Source organism: Channa argus, chromosome 13 (genome assembly GCF_033026475.1).
Source record: "Channa argus isolate prfri chromosome 13, Channa argus male v1.0, whole genome shotgun sequence".
NCBI classification, from domain to species: Eukaryota; Metazoa; Chordata; class Actinopteri; order Anabantiformes; family Channidae; genus Channa; species Channa argus.
This window is the reverse complement of record NC_090209.1, coordinates 2,581,604-2,606,895: the sequence shown is the minus strand read 5'-3', so window position 1 is coordinate 2,606,895 and position 25,292 is coordinate 2,581,604. Positions and strand designations below refer to the sequence as shown.

The 25,292-nt window shown below is 38.9% G+C and overlaps 1 protein-coding gene across 1 annotated transcript; it reads left to right on the top strand.

Moving 5' to 3' along the window:
* Positions 1 to 2,027: 2,027 nt before the first annotated feature.
* srms (src-related kinase lacking C-terminal regulatory tyrosine and N-terminal myristylation sites) lies at positions 2,028 to 20,353 on the top strand. The gene is made up of 8 exons (XM_067525772.1): positions 2,028 to 2,877; positions 4,843 to 4,964; positions 7,685 to 7,851; positions 12,197 to 12,344; positions 12,638 to 12,796; positions 15,178 to 15,359; positions 16,577 to 16,733; positions 17,257 to 20,353. Exons 1-8 carry the CDS (start codon positions 2,498 to 2,500, stop codon positions 17,454 to 17,456), a joined length of 1,515 nt encoding a protein of 504 aa, XP_067381873.1. The 5' UTR covers positions 2,028 to 2,497; the 3' UTR covers positions 17,457 to 20,353.
* The last annotated feature ends 4,939 nt before the right edge of the window (positions 20,354 to 25,292 follow it).

The following is a 25,292-nucleotide window of genomic DNA, read 5'->3' as shown; positions in this document are numbered from 1 at the left end:
CATGAAAATAAGAGTCCAAAGAGTCCAAGGTGGCCTCCATCACTAGTCTCCTTTCCTTCTCTCGGTAGTTGATGACGATCTGCTCAAGACAGGTTTATGCACATGCCATATTCTTTCCATTACTCCAAAAGATCTTTAAGGACTAGAAAAAGTTCTTGTATCACATCCCCTGACTTCTGCTTTTCAGTAAGGTTTTGACAGGGTTAACTGGAGTGTTATTTGGTCTTTAAGTTGAAGATTTACTCCAGGATACTGATTCACCAGTAACTAGACGTTCTACTAAGGGTCTAATACTGCTAAAATCCTTCATTTGAGTATAATTAGTGACAATTGTTCTTTAAAATATGTAGGACTATAACACAGTTCACTTTCTGAAATTATCTTGAACACAGTATAGACTGATCAGGCATAACGTTATAAACAACTCTGCAGTTTATTGCAATCCAATACAGCCATGGTTTCTACTTTTTACAAGGTTATAATTTCTCAGTTTTAGGTTAGAAAGGTGATAATTTGACTACGTGCTTATTATGAAAGTGGGTAGTAGACAACTCCACTTTGTTTCAGTGCTAGTTCACATTCATAACAGAGAATGTTTACTAACACAAATATGTGGATCCAAACTCGCTCAGCATTTTCTTTCGGGTTCTCTGTAAAAAAAACAAAAAAAACAACTAAATTTAATTTTCATCTTTCATGGAAGCAGCGCCCTTAATGTAAGCTTTCCCCTTTTTTAGCTGTTGTAGCTATGCAAGATATTATTTACATTAGTGGGAAGCGGTCATTATATATGTTTGTTCCTTACATTTGCATTACATTTACTATGTACAGCATTGTCTGCAAAGTACTGTGTGCAAAGTTTGCAATGACACTACCAGTGGCAGACTTCCGTTAGAGGCAACTCTCACTCCTGCTGCAAGTAATGCATGATGCAGTGAAAATAAGCAGGTCTAATGAAACAAGGAAAACCAGGGGATGAAACTGAAGAAGAGTTATCAATCTGGGAGTTAAAAAATGTACCTTAGCTAACTAAGTTAGCAGAGCAGCCTAATGTGTCCAGCTTTGCTTTAATGACCAGAAGTCAACTTGTTCGCTTAGGCGGCAAATAATCAGCTAACTCAGACAGTACTTTTTCTGTGGTAAACTGATGAAAGCTGTGTCCGACTAAGCTAACTGTCAAGCTATGAATGCTAAGTTATTTGTTTTGATGCAAAGAAATTTGGACAAGTTTACTGTAAATCACTACGATGAATTACTGTAAGTCATTGTGTGGTGTGTATTTTATTGTATTTTCTATTTCTTAAGCATAGTGGTTTTATCATGCATAAATCTTTGCCTAGGACCCAAACCGCTGATTATATGAATGGAGCCTGGGCCATATCAAATCTGGCTCAATACCACGGATGGTCACGGGCGGACTTTGGACACCCTCACTGCACTCTGGTGATTTCTGTTTAACTAACTGTTGAACTTTCATAACCAATTGGCTGCAGTGATGATTTGATTTCCTTTAAAGCAGGTGAATTTTTATACCCTCACTTATTCACACGTTTATATTTTTAAATAGTATTATTGTGTAACTAAATGAAATAAATTATGTGGTAAAACAAAATACAGCTTCCGCAGGGAGGGGGGTGTCCATGGAACCAGTAACGGAGGATGAAAGTACTGATGCTCTCAGCTGCAGACTGACCAGCAGCTCATTTACAAGAAGCCAAACTGATTGTAGATTGTTTCCGTCCAGGACAGCTTCAAGGTCAAAAGCTCAATAGTCTGTTTCAAATCAGCATGTGTTTATAGAGTGAGTTAAATGGAAAAGACACTAAGACTGTTTAGCAAACACAGACATCGTTTACTCAACCAAACTGACCTTTAACGAAATTTAATATCACAGAGAGCGAAAACTGTCCCGGAGACAAACCAGAGGAGGAACACACACCCTCGTTATCACGCCACTGTTTACCTCCTTCCTTCTGCCACATATGCGCACACACCCTGTTATCTTCTCCTACCCTCCGTGCACAGGTGTGTGAGCAGCAGGAGGTGTGTGTGCAGAGCGCCAAACCCAAACTCTGCATCTTTCTCCTTCTCATTCCCACCTGAGCATCAGATGCTGCAGCCATCCACACCTCGGGAACAGTTCCTCGGGGGGCATGCTCCTACGTGCTCTGTTCGTCTTGGTTCGTGCCGCCGAGTCTTCCCAGGGAACCGAGTGGACTTGGATGGCCTCCATTCCCGTTTCCGCATTCCCTCAGCCGCGGTGCGCACTGCGGGCGCGGAGCTGAGTTCTGACAGAAAAACCGGTTCCTCCGGCTAATCTGCCCAGCTATTGCTGGCGGTGCATTATGTTTCCACCCAAAGCAAGGAAAGGAAACCGGAGGACTGGACGGATGATGAGTGTAGGCTGTGAAAAGCCGTTTTCGGCGGACTGATTGACCCTCTTATTGGTCTTTGTTCTTGTAAAGCCTGGGATAAACCTGCTCCTTCATGTCTCGGAATGGAGAGTTGTTGTCGCTCCTGTATGCCGTGTCTAAACCGGCTCTGGAACTGCTTATGGCCTGATGCTAGGTACCCAGACGTCCCCAACCACAACCATGTCATCGCCAATCCGGCCGCGCAGTCGGAGGAGATTCGAACAGTGTCCGGCGACATTCGCGTCCCGTCCCCTAAGAAGCGGCCGGTGCAACTGTACGCGGCGCTCTTCGACTTCGAGGCCCGCAGCGACGACGAGCTGACGGTGAAAGAGGGGGACAAGCTGTCGGTGATCGAGAAGCGGGGGGAATACGTGCTGGCCAAGAAGCTGACCGGGTCTTTGGAGTCCGGACTGGTCCCGGCGAACTACGTGGCTCTGCTACAGGACGAGTTCGCCAAACACAAGTGAGTGTCACAAATCCAGCTCTGCTCTTAATGTAGCCCATCCAGTTCTTATACCCATCTGTCTACCGGTCATGGTACTGATGTGGGAGCTGCACTCTTGATTCTCTGCATCCACCTGCTGATGGATGGATCAGAAACGTCAGCTTGTGTATTTGATCCAGTGGCTGATCATAAATCCGCTGCTGTTCCAGGCAATGTCAACACACATGATTCTGACAGTTGGAAGCTGACAGCTGACCAAACTTTGACCTATACTGTAGAAAGTATTCTCATGTTGACATGAACAATGTCACTCTGAACTATCCAGCTGTCAGAACAGCTCCACAGTAATTGTCTGTCACTCCACTAATTAAACTGATGAACCATTTTAGCTCTAATTCTTATAAAAAAAAGTACAAATTTGCAGCTATGGATCTTTGGAGGTACAGCAACCAGCAGCCACTGCTGTTGACCCAGGCGTAGATAAATGTAGCTGAGAGCCTGCCCTGCAGCTGCAGCTCCTCCATTATTAATCCAGCCTGCAGGCAATCATCAAGTTTCAGCCTGGATCATACTGTCTGTGCTCACACTGCTGAGTTAACCCCGACTGCACTTGTCCTGAAACAGCACGGAAAGTGAAGATGACGATGATGTTTGAAGCAATCACATGTTTTAGTGAAGAATGTTGGATCAGTAAAGCCACAGAGATACACTGACAAAGCAAACAACAATATAGACCACCAGTGAAAACTATCCAAAAATGCACACAATTACCCAAAATAGCAATCAATTACCTAACAACACACTAAATTTTCAAAAACTTGCTACTCTTCATGGTTTTAGGTTTTCTTCTGTATCAATGTAATCTGTTACTCTAAGAGTACTCTGTAAAAATCAAAGGTGCCAACAGCTGGTTCAGCAAAGGTTCAAATGTGAACAAATGTACGGATCCGGAAGCCACGACAACATACAGTATTACTTCCTGTTTAAAGCCAACCTAGAAGTACAATAACAGAATCAAGAAATATGAACCTTTTTTATGTGCATTGATTTAGCCTGAATTGTGGCCCAAGGTGTCATTATTCTAGCACTTTAAGGAATGATTCATTTACTATTGATTACAGATCAACATGTTCGTCAGACGAGTCTATAAATGCCATAATGGTTTAGTAATATAGACATATAAGACAGCAAATGTTTACTGTGACAAAGCTATATGTTCAGCATTTCTTGTACTTGTACCTCTGTTTTAATGCTGAATGTCTAAAATAAACCAAACTACTTCTGGCACCTGCTGAGGCTTTAATCAGTGTACATTAGTCCTTACAAATTACTTAATTTTTTTTCATTACAGTACAAGCACAGTTAGTTACAGGATTCTCAGGCCTTTTATACAGACATCTCCTGTGGTTCTTGAGTAGCTGCTTGGTGTTAGTTTCAGTGAAACCTAAGCGTCACAGAAAGCAGACCCGCCCTGCCTGATCCCATAAAGTAAATAGTGGTGATTTTCAAATGTCTGGGCAAACATGCAGGACCTAACTACTGTGAAACAGTTTTTCATTGCCTAATGATTTTCAGCTATGTCATTGGTTCCCAAAAATATTCAAATTTGTAAACAGCACTGGATTTATTGAGCTGTGTTCAGGTAAGTGACTGTACAGTAGGGTTCAGTTGTTTTAAATGACTGGATCAGTTGGTAATGTTGCGTAACTATATGTTTCTGTAACCTTTACCCTATCTAATACTGATTTGCAATGTGCAGAATGTTATCTGTGTGCTTTAAGATGAAACACTCTGTTGATGTCCATCTGTCTCTCTGCTCTTTCTCCACACACCTTCCATTCATTGATTGAATCCCATGTTACTCTATTGGGTCATTTATTCTGATTATAGAATTGTTTGTGATTAAATTCTCTCACATACTGTCTGATCATCCATTCATCCCCCACAATCCACCCTTACTGTGCCAACTTCTTCTCTCATCAGGTGGTACTATGGGAACATAAACCGGATTAAAGCTGAGAAACTGCTGCTTGCTTCCCAAAACAAAGATGGCTCCTTCCTGGTTCGCATCAGTGAGAGTCACAGTGATGAATACACACTCTCTGGTAAGCACCACTTCCACTCATTTATCCATTTGTCTGTTCATCTGTATCATCTGTGGCCTCTGGTCTTATCCAGTGCCTATATACACCTTCACACCTGCTTACCTCACTTGGAATATTTAGTTCTTATTCAACCTGGGGTGTTTTTTCTTTTTTCAAACGAGTCACACGATGACTTTTTAACATTTTCTATTGGTCTATTGTCTCTTGTTATTGTGTTGTGATTAACTGTGGATCTAATTCAGTGTTATGAAAGTATGCAAACACAAAAGTTTTAAATTTCAAACCAAGTACAAGTGATTGGAGTTTGCATATACTGTAGTAAGAGGAGACAGGAGCCAGGGAGATTGTTTTCCCACAGGACCCAACCTAAGTGCAGTGAATGTGTTTAAAGGATTGTAGTATAAATACACCTAGATCTAGAAGGTTCAGTTACTGGTGAATTTCAGTATCTTGTCCAAAATCTACACCATAAAGTCAAAAGAACACTTCAGCCAACCCTGTCAAAAGATTATTGAAAAGCAAAAGTCAGAGGATTTCCAAGCCTTTAACGATCTCTGGGATTACACGGTACAGAATACAGAGTTGGTCAGAAGCCATGTGAGAGACTCTGAAGTCAACAGGAAGAAGGTTGTATGGTCTGATGAGAGCAAAACTCATTAGAAAAATCAGATTGATCAGATTAGAAAACACACCAAAGCTGCAGAGCCCGGATGTTCAAAGCTGATTGAGACTTATCCATCAGACTGAATGCTGGAATTGTGGTCAAAGGTGCTTCAACTAAATGCTGACTTGAAGGGGGTAAATGTGTTGTAAAAAATAAAAGGTGAAAACTTCCAAGCTGTGATAAATTTTTAAATGCACCGTATTTACAGTCGTGTTATTCGAGCATCCACACTCACACTACTTCTTCACAGTACTACACTGTAATAGATGTTTCCTGCAGTCTGAGCTCCTATTCAATGTACTGTTGTTGGTGGGAAGCCTTGCTGCATTTGTTTCTCTCAGGGGTTCTAATCACTGTCAGTTTTACTTTTCCTGCCTTCCGTTTCCTCTCTTTGCCGTCTCTCTGCCCCAGCTATGAAGGGGATGAGGTTACACGTTAACAGGCGTTCATGATGGAGGTCAGCAGTTAAGATAACAACATAAAAGGCACATCAGAGTTTTATTAACAGACACAGGACAATTCAGTGTCTTATCTTCAGTCTCAGTAAATAACAGTTTGAAGTCAGGTCTTTCTCAGGCTAAAGTTTAACACTGAGCCTGTTCTCTCTGGGCCTCTGTGTTCAGCAGATGTGCTGCTGGGAGATGGTGATATGTGACTTTAAAGCCTCTGTCATTTCTCTTTCATGAGCCACCTCGAGCCTGGTTCTCTCTCTTTCTTAATATTTTATCCTTTTTCTTCTTTTAGCCTTCTCGCTTTGCCTTCTTCAAAGTCTGTATGTTTTCCTCTCTTTCCCTGCAGTAACTTTCCTTCCTTCTTCAAGGTCCCCTGGTCCCAGTGGGAGAGTGCTGCAGTTAGTCCTCCTGAAATATGCCCCATCAGTGCTCTGTGTGCATACATGCCTCAGTAACCTCACCCTCACTTTCTCTATTTTCTCTACAATTATACATGTTTCTCCATGACTTACTATCACGTCTTTATGTTCATTCACGGTGTCCCTATATGTATCCTGTGCTCCTACAGTTGTTTGTATTGGCACATTTTAGTCACTATTCAACTTTATTTTGCATCTCAAAAGCAATCACTTTTCAAAAAAGATTGTTATTATTTGTTTCCCCCGAAAAAAAAAATGCTGTAATGTTCTAAAACTACATTGACCCCGAGCAAAGTTGGCAAATAAAAGTGGAAGAACCAACTACCAAAGATAAATTAAAAGGACATATACAGTATAGACCAATGTTTATTATGTGTTTACTATTTGTTTAACCTATTTAAAATGAAAGAGGTGGCCAAAACATTAGAAGCAACTCTTCTTATTATCCACTACCCACTTTGACCTCAATAATAAACACTTAGTAAAATGATCACCTTTCTGACAGTTTCAACTTTAAAACTTAGAAATTACCTTGTAAGAGTAAGATTCATGGCAGAGCTGCTGTATTGGATTGCATTAGTTTGCACAGGTGATCATAATGTCATGCCTGATTGGTGTACAGCAGTATATAATGGCTGATCAAACCATATACAACATACAGGGATAAACAGAATAAATAAATAGAACAAAAAAACTATTACACTATATGAATCAGGGACTTTTTATAATATACTGATATGTGCTACTTCAAATACCTGATGCCACAGCAGATGCAGCCATCAGTTTCCTAACAGGCAACCCTAACTGCCAAAGAAATAACCAATACATACCCAATAAACTGGTAAAGCTTTAAATCCACCTTGCAATTTCTATCCATTTACAGCATCAAATAATCTTGATGATATAGACGTTTATTCATAGAAAGATTATCACAGAGGAAGAGTGCGGTTTAAGTGCTCCATTGATCCCAGTGTCACCAGGTCAGGTTCATGTTTCGTTTCCATACACTATAGTTATACAGTAGGTGGCAGCATAATATTTCTATTCTTTATTAAGTAAACATGTTTCCCATGATGCCCATGCTCAAAGACAAATAATGAGAAAAGTAAAAATTGACATGACTTTGATTGACATGAAACACACACTGCAACATAAAATAACAATAGTTTTTTCTGACTTTTCCAGTGCGGACTGAGGGGAAAGTTTACCACTTCAGGATCCAGCGCTCATCCATTGGGGCATATTTCATCTCAGATAAGATCTCGTTCGCCACACTGGGAGAGCTCATATCCTACTACCAGAAAAACCCTCACAGCCTGGGAGTTTTACTGGAGGATCCCTGTGCCCAGCAGGTGGGACGCAAGGCTAAATGTTTGACTTGTTTCTGATCATCATACAATGGTCATACAGATATATTGCATACTGAGGCTGTGCCTAAATGCCAGCCCACTACATGTGGCAGTAATGTGGAGAAACATCAATCCCACATTTGATGGTTACAGGTATTTAATAAAGGCAAAGACCGAAGGTTGTCAATTAGTTTGGTCACTGCAGTACCATCTGAGAGCCTTGATATTGAAACATACCATAACTGTGACGGTTGGCATGAAGAAATGAGCTCTGGCTGAATGCCAGATGAGGCACGGTGCTTCAGCCTAGTTTAACCTCTGACAATGGCCCAAACACCTCTGAGGTACCACTTGTTAATGCAAACCATCAAAGACTTGACCTATTTAATTACATTTTTTTGGAGATGACCTGGAACATAGACACAGGTTTGTTGTGTTTTAGGACTTTTTCCATGTCTGTCTGATTGTTCGTTTCAGTTAGAATAGCCTTCCAACCAGGTGACATTCTCGGGTCTGTCAGGCTTTTGAGGTGACTTGTCCACACTGAGGTGCAAATTATCCAGGCAATCAAAATCTTCCAGTTCTAGATAGGTCTTGCCTTCACTTTCCAGGAAGGCTTTTCAATGTTTTACAAAAATGATAAACTTCTATCGGACTTTCCTGATGCTTACCTACCAGAGATTGTTACCTGCATCGTCTTCATAGCAATGGAAAGAACTGGCAGCAGTTTAAATCATGTGGTATGAATTTCTTCAACATTTTTTTTTTACAGTGTTTAAACATTTGTATTTTTATTTGGTGTATTGTCAACATAGTTTTCAAGTGGATGATGTAAGGACCACTTAGGCTTACACCAATATTAGCAAAATGTTAAAGCAAAATCTGAGCCCGCGGTGCTGAAGATCTGCATGTGGCTCTATTAAAGTATTCGCTATTATTTGAATAAACACACAAATGCACCAGAGTAACAGAATCACATCAGCTGAAATGGACAAAAACGACATTCAGATGTGTCCTTGTTAGAAAATGATGTTTTTTATAGAGATGAGACCATATGATTTCTTTCATTCTACATATGATTTGTGGTTCAAAAGTTTTACAAAAAAACTTCCCTTTTGGGAATAACTGCAAAATATTTGTGCGACATTCTTCTTTGCTGGCACTAGATTAATTAAATCTTGAAAAACATCAATATAAGAAGCAAAGCAGCTTAAAAAACCAAATGTGGTTTGCAAGTCCTCACATTCAAAATGATCTTTTATTAAAGTCGGTCATAATGATGCAATATAGCACAAACTTTGGTTACCTTGTCCAGGTGTGTTGTCAAATGTGGAGTTGTATAATTTCCACCTACGTACAATTCCTACATATCCTACAAAAAATCAATTTATACTGAAGCTATATATTAAAAGTTCAGAAAAGACTTTTTATGACTAAAATGTTTTATGACTAAAATAGACTTGACAGCAGACAGAGCACATAAGTAGTTTCTCTTCTGCTTTATGTAGGAAAATGGATTGAGCAGTGAAAATTTAAATTGATAGTTCAGTATGTCGAGAAGCTATTTCCGAATTGAATAACATCAATACTGCTCTCATGTCTAAGTTACAGTAAATGCCTAACTAACTACAGTTTATGAATAACATGTACACATATTGATTTTACAGCCGAACATGAACATTTGGTTATGACGGAAGTTTTGTGCCATGTAATGTATTGACAACAAATTGCAGTAGATTTGTTGGAAATTATGAGAAATGTTTCTTACCCTGGATATTGGCTGGAATAAAAGGTATTTCTGTGACTTCCTTGACATGGAGGTTGCTATAGCAGTTTGTTACCAATATGCCAAAAAAGTACACTAGAAACCTCCACTTATTAGATAGATTAACTGTTTGTGAGGATATGGTTTCAGTTAGGGCTGGGGAATATGGAGGAAAGTCTTATTCTGATGATAATATCATAGCTATAGTAATATTGCTGATTATTATTAGATAGTTAAAGTCATTATCCTTTATTTAAAGATAATAACAAGACAAATGAAATCAAAGAATTTGTCAATGTTGTTGATTTGGCCACATGTTGTTGATATGGTGCTTGTTTTTGAGGTAATGGAACAAATTTGGTGTTTGGTTTCTAACACATCATGGATGTTTGACTGACTACAGCTTTGTTGCCAAACCATTTCCAACCAACAAAAGAAGCTCTTACTAGGTGTGAGCCTCATGTGAGATGGCCCCGCTATTGGAATGTGTGCAAACACAAGCTCTTGCATCTAAACAGTCTATACGTTTTTATCACTGAGAGAAATTACTGACAATATGCGGTGTGTAATACAATATGGCACAGCCCTAGTTTCAATACAAAACTCTATCTAAAAACATAAATGTAGCCGGTTAAAGGAAATTATTTAAGCAACCAAAGCTCTGTTTCCATAATATTACACTTTACAATAATTTAAGCATCTTTTGTTTTTGAATGAACAGCAACAAAGCTTATAAATGTATCGTTCTATTTTCCCATTAACATTAACAGACATTTACCAAGTGCTGTCTAATGCTTTTGTTTCTAAATTAATGCCAAGGGGTAAATACTCTTGGGGCATAAACAGCCTAAATTAAATGGAACCATAACAATAAAAGCATGATGCAGGTCTGTAATTACACAAACCACTGTATCTCTGCAGTGCAGCTTAATTGAAACCCCCCTCTGTATTCTTTTTTTTCATGGATCATCAGTTTGAGCCCTGCAGGAGAATACAGAGCAGAGCTCACCAAGGTTTCTCAGTCTCTGTAAACTGTTCACTGCAAAACCAGAAACCACTAGGAGCACACCTAAAATAGTCTTCAGATAATTTAGAGAATCAGTGTTTAAGGATAAATAAATATGACGTAACATTTATACATATTACAGATCAGTTAGCAGCTCCTCATAACTGGCTAAAAATTATGTTAGAACAGAAAACAGCAGACTATTCAGTTATTCCTAAAGCAAGAAACACACACAAACATGCACAGAAACGCATCGTATGCATCAATGAACATGCTCGCATGCAAATACAAAATACATTACATACAAAGCATTGCACTGAACTAAAGAAAATCAAAATATATATTAATTCAACTTCTGTATGTTATAATTGTCATCAAGGCTGTCAATTTTATTTAAAACATTTTTAATGGCTAATTATTAGACTAGTTATGGTGGCCTGATGGCTCAATGGGAAAAGCCTCAGGTTGTGATATGCATCATCAGTGTTGACATCTTACAGTCGAGTAAAAATGAACACAGAAGAGAACAGCAACAGAGAGAGTGGGGTGAATGGGGACATGAGAACTGTTGTTCAAATGAAGTCCTCATTGGAGCTGGATACATGACACTTATAAACAAAAATCTAAACCATTAGTATAAAAAGATCTAATTTCACAGAAAAGTGGAAATAAATATTAAGAACTATAATGTGAATATAGTTAAAAGAATAGTCTCACGTTACTGACCCCAGACCTGAGTAAAACACTTGATGATTCAGGCCTCATACAACATAACAAATCTGCTGACAATAAGACCCTGACCCATTAGAAGCCTAAATGTTCTTCCAATAACTATACTTTCAGTCACTTTTTATTGACTTGGCACAATGTTTCTCGCAGATATGTAGCTAAGAGAAATGGTCAGTAGTTTGTTGCCCTGTTGCATTTAGTTTGTAGAAGCATGTTGAGCCTCTGTTTAAATGCCTAATATGCCAACGAGTGGACTGTTAGAGCTACATTTCTAAAATTATGTCAGATTATGCACTGCACAATTCAAATGTAACCAAACTGTATGTACACCACCCACTGCCACATACATATAAACACTCAGAAAATAACAAAGGTCAAGTTTCTACAATATATTATGTGATGGATCCACAATCAAAGACATCATTTGTTGTATTTTACTTTAGGACTTTGTGTCCTCTTTTGTCCCATCAATTTTCCTTTGTTCTGTCATAAGATTTGGAGCTAAACACTTGGGGAAGTCTCTCATCCTGGGTTTTTTCCAGGCATCAGTCTAAAACCAAAGAGAGATCATGGAAATTTTGCAACTAAGCAACTGTCCTATTTTCACACGGCCCAACATGTTTCTGTGTCTCAGCACCTTGTGTTTTGCAGTGTGAGAGGTTTCTTTAAAACTGATGAATCTAACAATATTTCAAATGCACAATCCATCAGTGTAAGAAAATGTGTCAACACAACTAAGCTGTGCATTTGCTTTGCCTCAGTTTCCATCTCTACAGCATTGTCCCTCCAATTGTTTTAAACTGTATTAAGAAGTATGGATGTGGACTCACCCTGTTATCTCTGTGCAGAGGGAGCTGTTTGACATGGAACCATGGGAGAGACCCAGAGAGGAGTTCAAACTCCATAAGAAACTGGGAGAGGGACACTTTGGAGAGGTGTGGGAGGCTCTGTGGACAACAGAAAACAAGAAAGTGGCCATAAAGATGCTGAAACAAGGTACAGATGCAGGGTGCCGTTTGAAAACACAAAACATATGGACATGAAGATGAAGATAAATACTGAATTTCTGGAAATGAGGGACACTTCTGAGAACTTTGGCAACCTGTTTGGACAGGAGAAGACAGATATGTAGTCATAAATATTGCTGTAAATGTAGATGTAGATGACGAAAGCCAAATATAGTAAGGGCTGCACAAATAAAACCGAACATAAGATCTAACAAAATGATCAAAAGAACTCAATAAGGCCATTTGGTGGAAGGTATAACTAATCTACTCTTCCTACTCCAGAGGACACAAAGCAGGACGAGTTTGTAAAGGAGGTTCAGGCGCTGAAGAGCCTCCATCACCCGAAGCTTATCCAGCTGTTGGCCATGTGCTCCAGAGGAGAGCCAGTCTACATTGTGACTGAACTCATGAGCAAAGGAAGCCTCAAGTCCTACCTCGCCTGTGAGTGCTAAGACACACACACACACACAGTTTCTCTGAAACAGTATTTAGGCCAAGTGACGTGAAATCTCTTTCCATTAAATGGTAAATGGTCTGCACTTATATAGCGCTTTTCTACCTATTGGCACTCAAAGCGCTTTACACTGCTTCTTATTTACCCATTCACACTCACAATCACACACACACTCATACACCGATGGGGGAGCTGCTATGCAGCTGGCCAACACTCACCGGGAGCAACTAAGTTGGGGTTCAGTGTCTTGCTCAAGGACACTTCGACATGTGACTGGAGGAGCCGGGGATTGAACCAACAACTGTGAGATTGGTGGACAACCGCTCTACCTTCCTGCGCCACAGTCGCCCACTAAATCCAAAGCATCTGGAATTATAATCTGTTCTCTAGTAGAGAAAGATTGTTCTGGGCTTTTACAAAAAGCTTTAATCACAGAGTTTTCGTGAGCAAGTTTGATGTTTCTGTTCGTCATTTTGTGCACGTGTGAGCACTTCACTGAAAGCGTTCATACTTTGAAGAAAAATATTGTGTTAGTCAGAATCATCTTTCCTCCTTATGTTTAAGGAATGACCTGCCCCCGTTATCACCAGCTATCTGATTGGACAAATATGGACACAGAAAAGCATCCATCCATTTTCTGTAAATGCTTAGCCTTTTTCCTACCTGGTTACCACCCCAACCATCATACTTTAAACTGACTAAAATACTTCTGAGTATTAAGAACTGTCGGTCACTGCCGGTCTTGTTTACTTCCACATTCTTTAATACCAAACTTCAATCATTTAATCAGTTCTTTTACAAAGACATGCACTTACAAAATGTGTTGTCTAGCTGCTTTGTGTTAACAAAAAAATACAATTTACCATCACTTAACAGTTTAAAAGGGCGACTGTGGCGCAGGAAGGTAGAGCGGTTGTCCATCAATCTCACAGTTGTTGGTTCAATCCCCGGCTCCTCCGGTCACATGTCGAAGTGTCCTTGAGCAAGACACTGAACCGCAACTTAGTTGCTCCGGGTAAGTGTTGGCCAGCTGCATAGCAGCTCCCCCACCGGTGTATGAATGTGTGTGTGATTGTGATTGTGTGTGTGAATGGGTGAATAAGAAGCAGTGTAAAGTGCTTTGAGTGCCAATAGGTAGAAAAGCGCTATATAAGTGCAGAACATTTACCATTTAAATACATTCACACTTAGACTCCAAACTCCAAAGGGATTTTGGACAAATATACCAACCTAATATCCTCAAAATCTGAGATTTTGTCTAAAATGTAAATAACAAGATAATGAAATGATTTGCCAATCATTAAAATCTTCTTTGATTGTAAATAGCGCAAAGACAACATATCATATGTTAAAAAGATATTTGGTTATTTTGTGCAAAGTATTTGCTCATTTGATACCACCAGCATACCCTAAAGATGTGGTACAGGAGCAACAAAAGACTGCAAAAGTTGTGTAATGCTATAAAGAAGCGGATGGAGGATCATGTTATAACTAATGAGGTTAATCAGCAACAGGCCACTAGCATTATTAGGTAGGTAAAGAGCATCACAGAGATGCTAAGTCTGTCAGAAGTAAGTTAGCCCTGCTGTTCTAATACTATACTCATAGTATTGTATTTGCAGATTTTGGAGCGACACATACAGTACTTCCATCCAGATGATGCCTTTTTTAAAGAAGGCCTTGCTTTTATCAGTTGTTTAAGTCTGGGTGCAGTTCACTGTCACCCACTGAACACCTTTGGAACATTATGAGGTGAAAAATATGACAACAGAGGCTCTGAAACACTGAGCAGTTGAATTCCTATATCAAACATAATAGGGAAAATGTTGTTTTCAACACTAAATCAGTTAGTCTCCTCAGTTCCCAGCACAGAGTTGTCAAAAGAAGAAGTAATACAACACAGTAGTAAACATCCCCGTCCCAGCTTTTTTGGGATGTGTTGCTGGTGTCAAAATGAGCAAATGTTTGAAAAACAATCCAGTTTCTCAGCTTTTAACAAATATCTTTGTTGGTGCGAATATGAGTGTGGTCTTTTACCGTATGATTTGTGCATGAATAACATGATTTGGTTTGGAAAGAGGCAAAGACTGGTCATTAAACACTACAGACATATAATGCAGTGTCTGTGCATTATCTAGCAACTCAAAAGGGTGGATATATTTGGTTTTCATTTAACTAGATTCAAAAAGCTCTGGAGGAAAAGTGTGTTTGTAATTTATGTTAATTATAAAACTATACCTTCTGGGGAATGAAAATGTCCCTTTCTGAGAGACATATTCCCTTATATGCCCCTAACCTGCTCAGCTGTCTGACTGTTTGTGTGTGTGCGTGCATGTGTCTGTGTGTGTGCGTGTGTGTGGTTTTGCAGCTGCTGAAGGCCAAGTGCTGACATCAGCCCATCTGATCTACATGGGCAGTCAGATTGCAGAGGGCATGGCCTACCTGGAGGACAGAAACATTGTCCACAGGGACTTGGCTGCTAGGAACATCCTGGTAGGGGACGATCTGGTCTGTAAAGTGGCAGACTTTGGACTGGCTCGCATTATTAAGGTAATTAGGGGCTGTGTGAGAGAAAAAAGAGAGAGAAGTGTTGGATTTATTCTGTGTCTTCTGTCAACAACCTTATATTTCATTTTCCTTTTTAGGAAAAACATGTGTTCTATCTTTTTATAATATGTATCATAGTCTTTTGCTGTTCCTTTGTATCCATGAATACTCATGGTAGAACTCACCCATGGTTCTGCCTACCAAGTATAATATATCAGCATTGAGATCAGCATAACTTGCTGTTTTTGTGTGTAATCAATAATAACTTATTATTTTGTTCATATAGAAAATTCCAGACACTGAAAGACTTTGCATCAGTTAAGATGCAGCTTTACTGTTATGTGTAATCCTGAATGCATACATACATGAATACATCATTACCACATTAATTGTGTCTCTTAAGTTTGCTATAAACTTCTGTACTAATATCAATCCTACTCCTGCAAATTATTTTGTAAATGTCTTTATTTATTTAAATTGTAAAGTGAATTGACTCCTGAAAAATACCTCCTCAACTCAACCGCAAACAAGCATTTTTTAAGGTAATGTAATGCATTTTTTGAAAGAATTGAGTCGTACATTTATTAAAAAGAATGCAAGTAGCAAGGAGATGGTTTGGCTGGTTTGTGGACATACAGAGGCCCAGAAAAGTTGGAAACTGGTTGTCTTAAAAATAAAATAAGGTGTAATGACAATAACTTAAAAACCTGAAGGGTTAGAAATAGTATATTAATTTTAATGAACTGAATCCCTGCTTTATTTACTTTAAAATCTCTTGAATATCAATTTCATTAACCAATCATTTTACCTTTTTATACATTTTCTAGTTTAAATGAGTAAGTCTTTTTGATGACATATGGTAAGTTCTTGTTGACATAAAGAACTTCCAACAGCAGCTGTTTAAGTCATTTAGTTCCAAACTCAAAAGTAAATAGGAAAAGATGGAGACCACAACAGATTCAAAATGACAGAATAACTTTCATCAGGGCAATAATTAATACTCATATTACTTTGGGTCTGAGAGTTGTTGAAATAGATAACTGCATTATAAAGTGATCAGATGACAAAAGTTTTTCTAGCTCATTAAATTAAATATAATTATTATTAAAGAAGTCCCAGATATTTTCACTGAGCTAGCCAGACCTCTGTCTACCTACAATCATGTGGGACAGTAGTTCACTGTTCAGAATGTTTCACCATGTCCATCTGTGTCCCATCAGGACAGTGTGTATACGGCCAGTCGAAACACAAAGATCCCAGTGCGGTGGACAGCTCCCGAGGCGGCGATTTATCAGCGCTTCTCTGTCAAATCAGATGTTTGGTCGTTTGGGGTGCTGCTGTATGAAATGATGTCGCGTGGCAAGATGCCTTATGAAGGTATGGCCTTACCTGTTTTCTATGCTTTATAGGAATATATCAAAACTATACAGTGTTTTTTGTAGGAAACTGGAAAAGAATTAGAACTATGCCCAGTCCTAACCGATACTTATGGGGTAAACCACAATGGAGGCACTGGGTTTGAAGGTTGTTGTACTGTTCGCAGTGTGTTGTTACAACCGTCTTGGCTGGTTATAGGTAGACTTATGGTAATGCAGTCAAACAATCCAAATAAGAAAAGTGTGCAGGCTGTGTATCCAAATGGGCAGTATTATGTTAGTAACAGCCTCTTTTATATATATATATCTTCTTTTATCATATGAAATTCCTTCATTTATGTACATATAAACTAAACCAAAAGTGTTCAATTGAGCCTCTGTTTATCAGTCCCATTGTGGTTTGGGTGAATGAGAAATGTAGGACTTATACTAGATGTAATTTTGTGGAACTTGTTAAAAAGAAAACATATGGACACTGACTTCACAAGTGACCATCTGTCATGCTTTTACTTGCCTCCCTTTAGGAAAAAGCAATAAGGAAGTATTGGATCTGCTGTCATCAGGGTTTCGGCTGCCCTGTCCAACCCGCTGTCCTCAGAATATTTACCGCATCATGATGGACTGCTGGGCGGCTGAGCCTTCTAAGCGACCCTCTTTCCATGCATTGCACAGCCAGCTGGATACAATATATGCCAGAATATATTTCAAGGTCATAGAGGTATAGAAAAAAGACCAGATGGAAAAAGATGGTGACAGCGATAAACTGATGATTTACAGCGAGGACTGCAAAAATGAAAGAAATGAGAGAAATAACAAAGAATGTTGTCCTCCATTTTATTGTCCTCTTCCACAAGAGCACCAAAAATGGACGGACAGGAGTTTTCAAAATATAGACTAGTGGCCATTGCCAATAAGAGTCAAGAAACTGAAAAGAACAATGGGGCACAAAGAAGACAAGGTGGAGAAATAACTGACTTAAAACCTGAAACAGGTGTGTAAATCCACTTCTACCTAATGGAATCTTAACACTCCAACTCCCAGAACATTCACAGACCCAGTTGTTTTTGGACCCTTCTGTGTTTTCTAAATAATTTTGTATTACTTCTCCATGTGCCATGTCTGTGTATACACACTGAAATGTTAGGAAATCACAGGTCCACAAGTAAATGTATCCACTGTCCTTTGACTGCAAAACCAGTTCTTAAATTGAGGTTGTGGGCAAAACCTAAAAGATTGTTGGGATGTTAGCTAAACTAGCAGCCTTGTGGTAAATATGCTCATGTCAGTTTGTCCGGCACATGATTTAGAGAAAGATGTCTGGATAATGTTTGCTAAAACCATGACTTTTCACCCAGCCGCACCATCAAGGCAGAGTTTTCTCTATAGTATAGTCAAGCACTGACATACAGTGTCTTTTTTTAAAGTACAAATGACCAAGGGCTTCAGCTGTACAAAGCTGTTGTTTCACAAACAGTAGGACAAGAGGAAGGATTAGAGTGACCAATGATTTTTAAACTGTACATATGGCATGCAGGTATTGTTTTAAGGTAGCCTTGGGAAATCCCCAGTCAGTCATTTAAGGGAATAATTTGACTTTTTGCCATTTACACTTTTTAACGTTCTTGCTGAGTTTTAGAACAGCCCTGTCCCTGTAAAAATTCCATTTCTATTAATTTTTGCTGCATAAACATACACACAAACTGGACTCCAGAGTCAAACTTGGGTCTATGGTGTTAGAGTTCTGAGCTTTGTACACACCAACCACGTCCCTGTGACTCAGTTTTCATTACTACTAAATGTTGTAATAAAAATATAGCACTTCAATCAATACATCAAATGTTTGGCAGCCAATGATTACTTTACCTAAAAAACATAACTGTGTTTACATTATAGTTAATAGACACATCATTTTTAGGAGGCAGAGATAATGAGAGCCTTGATAAAACTCTCAGCCCTCCGTTAACTGTAAAGCAAGGAACCTGCTAACTTAGTTTAGCATCAAGAAGTGAAGCTGGTGGAAACAGCTCGCTGACGAATAAGCTGAGTCTGATTTCTTTAACCAGTATTACAGGCTTAGTATTAGCCATAGCTGTTTACATTGACTTAAATATTCCACCAATAACCACATTAAGAGCCTAATCAGAATAGAAATCCACCCCAGGCAGAATAGACTGACCTGATCAGAAGAAATTTGTTAATTTGATCAACAGGAAGATTTCAGTGATGTAAATGATGGAATAAATGTATTTTTCTGTGCATGTTTGCCCTATGTGGGGCTAAATTAGGTGACATGAAGATTTTCTTTTTCTTCATGAGCTATAAAAGTCCTTTTGTACTGTAGCTCCTCCTGTTTGCAGGAGCAGTATGTGCTTTTGAGATGTTTGCTAAATTAGAAAGACCAGCAGAAACCAATTATTGTTCCCATGAGACAACGTGGGGACATCTTGGTCTTTTTCTTGAATGAATCTCCAAAGATGGAAAAAAGTTCTATTAAATTAGACTGTTTTCCAACAGACAAAAAAACTTTTTACAGGGTAAAAAAAAATACATTCTGATTAAATGCTTTAAGCATGTAGACACACATCTAATCATAGGTGTCTATGCAGCTATATTTGCCAACTCTGCTAGTTGCCTGGCAACGTTACAACAACAACAAAAAGACAGAACACTGTAGCCTCCTATTTAGCGTAATTTCATAGGAATGGTATTAGTTTTATTATATTTCTGGAATAACAGTAGTTGAATTGAATGTTAAATTGTTGCTGTTAATTTTAACAACAATATCCGCATTGAGCGGAAATTACATCTGAGGTTTAAAAAGTACAATTTAATATCCACTGTTCAAAGGATAACCCCCTGAGTTATGTGACAAAATAACTTTTAGTTTGGCAGCACACTCAGGACAACTTTACATTATTGTCCGACTACCTGTAGCGAAGAGTCCAAAAAGTCCAACTCTTCTCAGTTTTTTCCCCCACCCATTAGTTTTCTCAGGAGGGGCCATAGTTTGGCTTTACACTGTCAGACTTGTAACTGTATTATCCCACAAGCATTAAGAATTCATTCAATCTATTTTCTGCTACAGGGATTTACACAGTTTTATCTAATATTTGTCTCTACAGTTTCTGTGGGAGAGTATGGCAACTGTTTTTATCCTCCTGTGAAAAATATTTGTGGCTGGGCCTGTGCTTGAAAAGCCACTGGGCCATTGTGCCATGTGTACCAGGCCTTAAGTCATTAAAACTCTTGTGCAGGCCCACAACAATGACCAGTCACAAACTAGTGCCTACAATTACAAAAAACTGAACTAAACCAGTCCTACAAAAAAATATTGAAAATGCAATGGCAGAAATACCTATACAGTGTAACAGCCATATCCAGAAGACTTTTTTTAGGATGAGAAGTTGGATTTTTGCTTCACAAAATTTTACAATGTTATAATGCAATGCAATTTGAGAACAATGCAAAAGTAAACTTTTATGCATGACATTAACCACAGAAAAAGCCAAGTTCAGGAAACTTGAGCCATAATCACAAAATCACAAGACTAAGTGTTGTGTGGCTAAATGCCATTATGTGTAAAACACCAGTAGCGAATGGAATAAAGTATTTTAATTATTATTTTGAAATGTGTGTGTTTCTTGTGTGTGCTGTGTCCATGTGCTCTCAAATAACTCCAACATTTCCTTCTTCAGGAATGCAAAGAATCTAAAACCGCAGTAGAACCTGATGGGTTTAACCTGAATACCTTGCAGTACCACATGGTTCTAATATGTTGGTGGAGAAGGACTTCACGTTTTCAGTGAAAGTACCATTAGAATTCTCAGAATGACATAGGGGATTTCTGAAGAGAATTTAAATGACAAGTTTTTGAAGTCCAGTGTTTCTGTAAGAGAAGTTGTTTGATTTATGAGTTATCTGACAAAAAACGTATTTTATTACTAAGAGCTCATACAAGAATGACTACATTTTGAAATCACTATGCTTCAAAAAGCCTGCAGTGATTTGCAGACTTTTTCATTACAAGTAGGCTACTGATTTCCCAGCGTTTCCCTTTATGTAATCCGCATGGTTCATTAACATTCATGACAAAACCAAACCAATGCAATGTGAACTTTCTACATTGTGTACAGAGCTCCTTGGGAATGGCATGAGAAAAGAGAATCTACCTACACACGCACATAAAAAATACAAGGCAAAATGACATTACTACAGTGGCCCTGAGAGCTCAAAGCACTGCATTCAAGAAAACGCATGCAAATAGACAAATTACAATATAAAAAAAACAACTTCAACCATTTGATAACACAGGTGCAGAATTAAGAAATGTGCTGCAAAAAGCCACACTACAATGGAAATTGCTCCAAGAGCAAATGAAAATACATTTACAAATCTAAATGTCCCCCGGAAACATTGCTATTACAGTTGTCTACAACCGGCACCATTTCCGCTGTGAGATGCCTTTTTGCAGCAGTTTCTTAATCCTGTACCTGTCTTTATTTATTTGCATGTGTTTTCTCAAACTGCCACTGTACATCTACATTTACATTTACATTTACATTTAGTCATTTAGCAGAAGCTTTTATCCAAAGCGACTTACAAGTGAGGTACATCAAAGCAAAGTCCTATCAGAAAAGGGTTCACAGTTCACGAGATGCAAGTGCTAAAAAGAGCAGAAAAGATTTTTCTTTTCTTTTTTTTTCATCACCATCCAAAGTGAAATGTTTACATATACACACAACTTTACATTGTCTTCGATACACTTTTGTAATTCCTGTCATATCTTTTATTCCTTTAAAAGTAATACTAAGTTGTACATTACCCTTTAAAAAAAAAGAAATATGTGAATCCCAATCCCTTTGTTTTTGTGTGAAACTCCATTTTGTGTGTTTTCCTGTTGATTTGCAGTAAAAGGAAGTTTATACATACATTTTTCATAAACCTTATTTCCAGAAATACTGGTAAAAATGTTTTGTGTAAGTTGTAAATAGAAATAGAACTCAATGATTACAGCAACTAAAACCTATTTTAGTGTTAATTATTGTTTCAAGGCAGACTTAAACTACAAGCCCAACCTTTAAAGTATGTTCAGACTGACATTGTCACTGTAAGTTGTTTTTGTACAGGTGGGAGACAAATTAAAGAAAACCGACAAGTCTCTTGTCGAGCCACTATGTGCTGACAAAAATGATTCTCCAAACTTCTGCAACTGTACTGGAGTAATGGAGCATCATATTCCAAACGATGTTCCCTCATGAGGAGTTTAAATGACGGTGAAGGATTCTGTCTAAAACATAGGTCTAAAATGTCTGGGTAAAGATCTGGTGACTGTGAAGACTATAGCATGTAGATTTTTTATTCGATTTAAATGCCCAGTAGTTCTATGCAGTGCATCTGTCTTTGTTATTCCTCTCCACTAGTGAGTGAGTTTGGTGTTGAAGAACTTGACTGGCCTGCACAGAGTCCTGACCTCAACCCGATAGAACACCTTTGGGATGAATTAGAGCGAAGACTGCGAGCACTGTGTATTATGTATTTCACAAACACACTCCTAAACCTCGTGGAAAACCTTCCCAGAAGAGTTGAAGGTGTTATAGCTGCAAAGTGTGGGCCAACGTCATATTAAACCCTATGGATTAAGAACGGGACGTCACTAAAGTTCATATGGGTCTAAAGGCAGGGGAGCGAATACTTTTGGCAATATAGTGTATTTATTTAATCATATTTTTATCATTTACTATATTCTGAAGGGTGAATGTTCTGCACCACCACATACAACCTCCAATAATTACCATAAAAATCAATCTAAACCTCAGACAAAAACTGAATGCTACAGGCTTCATCCACAGATGTTGACTGTGACTGCAGTTGTTTGTATTTGTTTTAGCTACATAAAGTTGTTAAAGGGGAAACTGTCCAATTTTGAATATCAAAAGTGGAATTTAATTTATGTTTTACAACATATTGTATGTCTTTGGTTTTGTTATAGGCAATGCAATACTACAGGGTTTAAACTCAAAAACTGAGAAATTAACCGTCAGAACGGTAATAATACAAAGTGATTCAGTTTATATAGCACCAAAACACTGAAAACCTAAAAACCTAAACTGTACTTAATTCAGTTTTAATACTAGTAAGATCACGTTTTAAGGCACTTTACATAGTAACGTCAAAACCTTAAAGAATTAGACCAACATATCTTCCTCGAGCAGCACTAGGTGACGGTGGAGATGAAAAACTCTTTCATAGAGGAAACCTCTGACAGAACCATGCTCAAGGTGGGCGGACATCTGCCTTGACTGGTCAGGGTGAGTGGAGAGAGGAAGCAAAGGGAAGCAACATTAGCAACAAAAAAAATATAATCTGGAAGATGATGAGCAACCTCCAGGTACCACCACAAGCACCAGATACTGTATTGCCTAGGATAATTGGCTGCTCTCCATGACACCACGAAAAAGGGGAGGAAGAGAGAAAGGGGCTTGTAACCTGGATGGGCTTGGAAAAAATTAAAAAAAACGATGGTTATGTGTAAGGCAGTGGTCCATGAACCCCAGGGTCAAGAGTTCAACTCCTGTTGTAGATGTTTCCTTGGGCAAGACATTGAACCTCAAGTTGCTGCCGGTGTGTCAGGTGTACGGCGGCCACTGTCATCGGTCTGTGAGTGTCTGTGAGGGGTGAAAGAGCAGCAACATTGTATATAAGCAGAGCATTTAACGATTGCCAGTAACATGCAGTAAACGTGACTCATCAGCAGGACTACATGCTACACTTTCTCCCAATTGCAGCAAAATACTGAAAGGAAAGTGGGTTTGCCTTCATATTTGCCCCAGAACAACTCAGTTCAGCATGGAAATATCATTGCAACAGCTTTTATTTAGCCAGAAATCAAGAGTGTAAGTTTTTATGCGCTTAAAAGCATTTTCAGGCCGAATGAGCAAATATGCTTGTTTCTGCCAATTGCAGCAAAATACTGAAAGGAAAGTGGGTTTGCCTTCATATTTGACCCAGAACAACTCAGTTCAGCATGGAAATATCATTGCAACAGCTTTTATTTAGCCAGAAATCAAGAGTGTAAGTTTTTATGCGCTTAAAAGCATTTTCAGGCCGAATGAGCAAATATGCTTGTTTCTGCCAATTGCAGCAAAATACTGAAAGGAAAGTGGGTTTGCCTTCATATTTGCCCCAGAACAACTCAGTTCAGCATGGAAATATCATTGCAACAGCTTTTATTTAGCCAGAAATCAAGAGTGTAAGTTTTTATTCGCTTAAAAGCATTTTCAGGCCAAATGAGCTGATTTCTGCCAATTGCAGCAAAATACTGAAAGGAAAGTGGGTTTGCCTTCATATTTGAACCAAAACAACTCAGTTCAGCATGGAAATATCATTGCAACAGCTTTTATTTAGCCAGAACTCAAGAGTGTAAGTTTTTATACGCTTAAAACCAAATGAGCTGATTTCTGCCAATTGCAGCAAAATACTGAAAGGAAAGTGGGTTTGCCTTCATATTTGACCCAGAACAACTCAGTTCAGCATGGAAATATCATTGCAACAGCTTTTATTCAGCCAGAAATCAAGAGTGTACGTTTTTATGCGCTTAAAGCACCATCCTAGCACCATCCTAGCACCATATCATCCCAGTAGACCACTTCGCTCTCAGAATGCAGGCCTACTTGTGGTTCCCAGAATTTCCAAAAGTAGAATGGGAGGTAGAGCCTTTAGCTATCAAGCTCCTCTCTTGTGGAACCAGCTCCCAGTTCAGATTCGGGAAGCAGACACCCTCTCTACTTTTAAGTCTAAGCTTAAAACCTTCCTCTTTAATAAAGCATATAGTTAGTTATAGTTATGCTGCCATAGGCTTAGACTGCTGGGGGACCCACCCCCCAATGCACTGAGCTCCTTTCCTCCTCTTGACCATCTCTCCTCTCCTCTCACCCCGCAATTCTCACCACTGTATGTCATTAACTCTGTGTGTTCTCTCCCGTAGTTGTCTTTGTCCTCCTCTGTCCCCCTCTCTCTGTCCCTTTCTGCAGGTGTCCCCCGGCTTTGAAGCTGTGTGTCTTCCAGCGTGCAGCTACTGGTCCTACCAATCTGCCCGATGTTTTGTTATTGCTTTTTGTTGCTCTGTTCTTTTCTCTCTCCCCTTTCCACTCACCCCAACCGGTCGAGGCAGATGGCCGTCCACCCTGAGCCTGGTTCTGCTGGAGGTTTCTTCCGTTAAAGGGAGTTTTTCCTCTCCACTGTTGCCTATGGCTTGCTCCAGGGGGAATTGTTGGGTTCTCTTTATATATCTTTATAATCTTGACTTTATTCTGTAAAGTGCCCTGAGATGACTTTGTTGTGAATTGGCGCTATATAAATAAAGTTGAATTGAATTGAATTGAAAATTGAATTAAAAGCATTTTCAGGCTGAATGAGCAAATATGCTTGTTTCTGCCAATTGCAGCAAAATACTGAAAGGAAAGTGGGTTTGCCTTCATATTTGACCCAGAACAACTCAGTTCAGCATGGAAATATCATTGCAACAGCTTTTATTTAGCCAGAAATCAAGAGTGTAAGTTTT

Excerpts from the sequence above, each read along its gene's own strand:
- srms (XM_067525772.1), top strand. The coding sequence starts at position 2,498 with ATGGAGAGTTGTTGTCGCTCCTGTATGCCGTGTCTAAACCGGCTCTGG. Across the intron at positions 12,345-12,637 it reads CATAAAGATGCTGAAACAAG|AGGACACAAAGCAGGACGAG; the intron begins GTACAGATGCAG and ends TTCCTACTCCAG. Across the intron at positions 12,797-15,177 it reads CCTCAAGTCCTACCTCGCCT|CTGCTGAAGGCCAAGTGCTG; the intron begins GTGAGTGCTAAG and ends GTGGTTTTGCAG.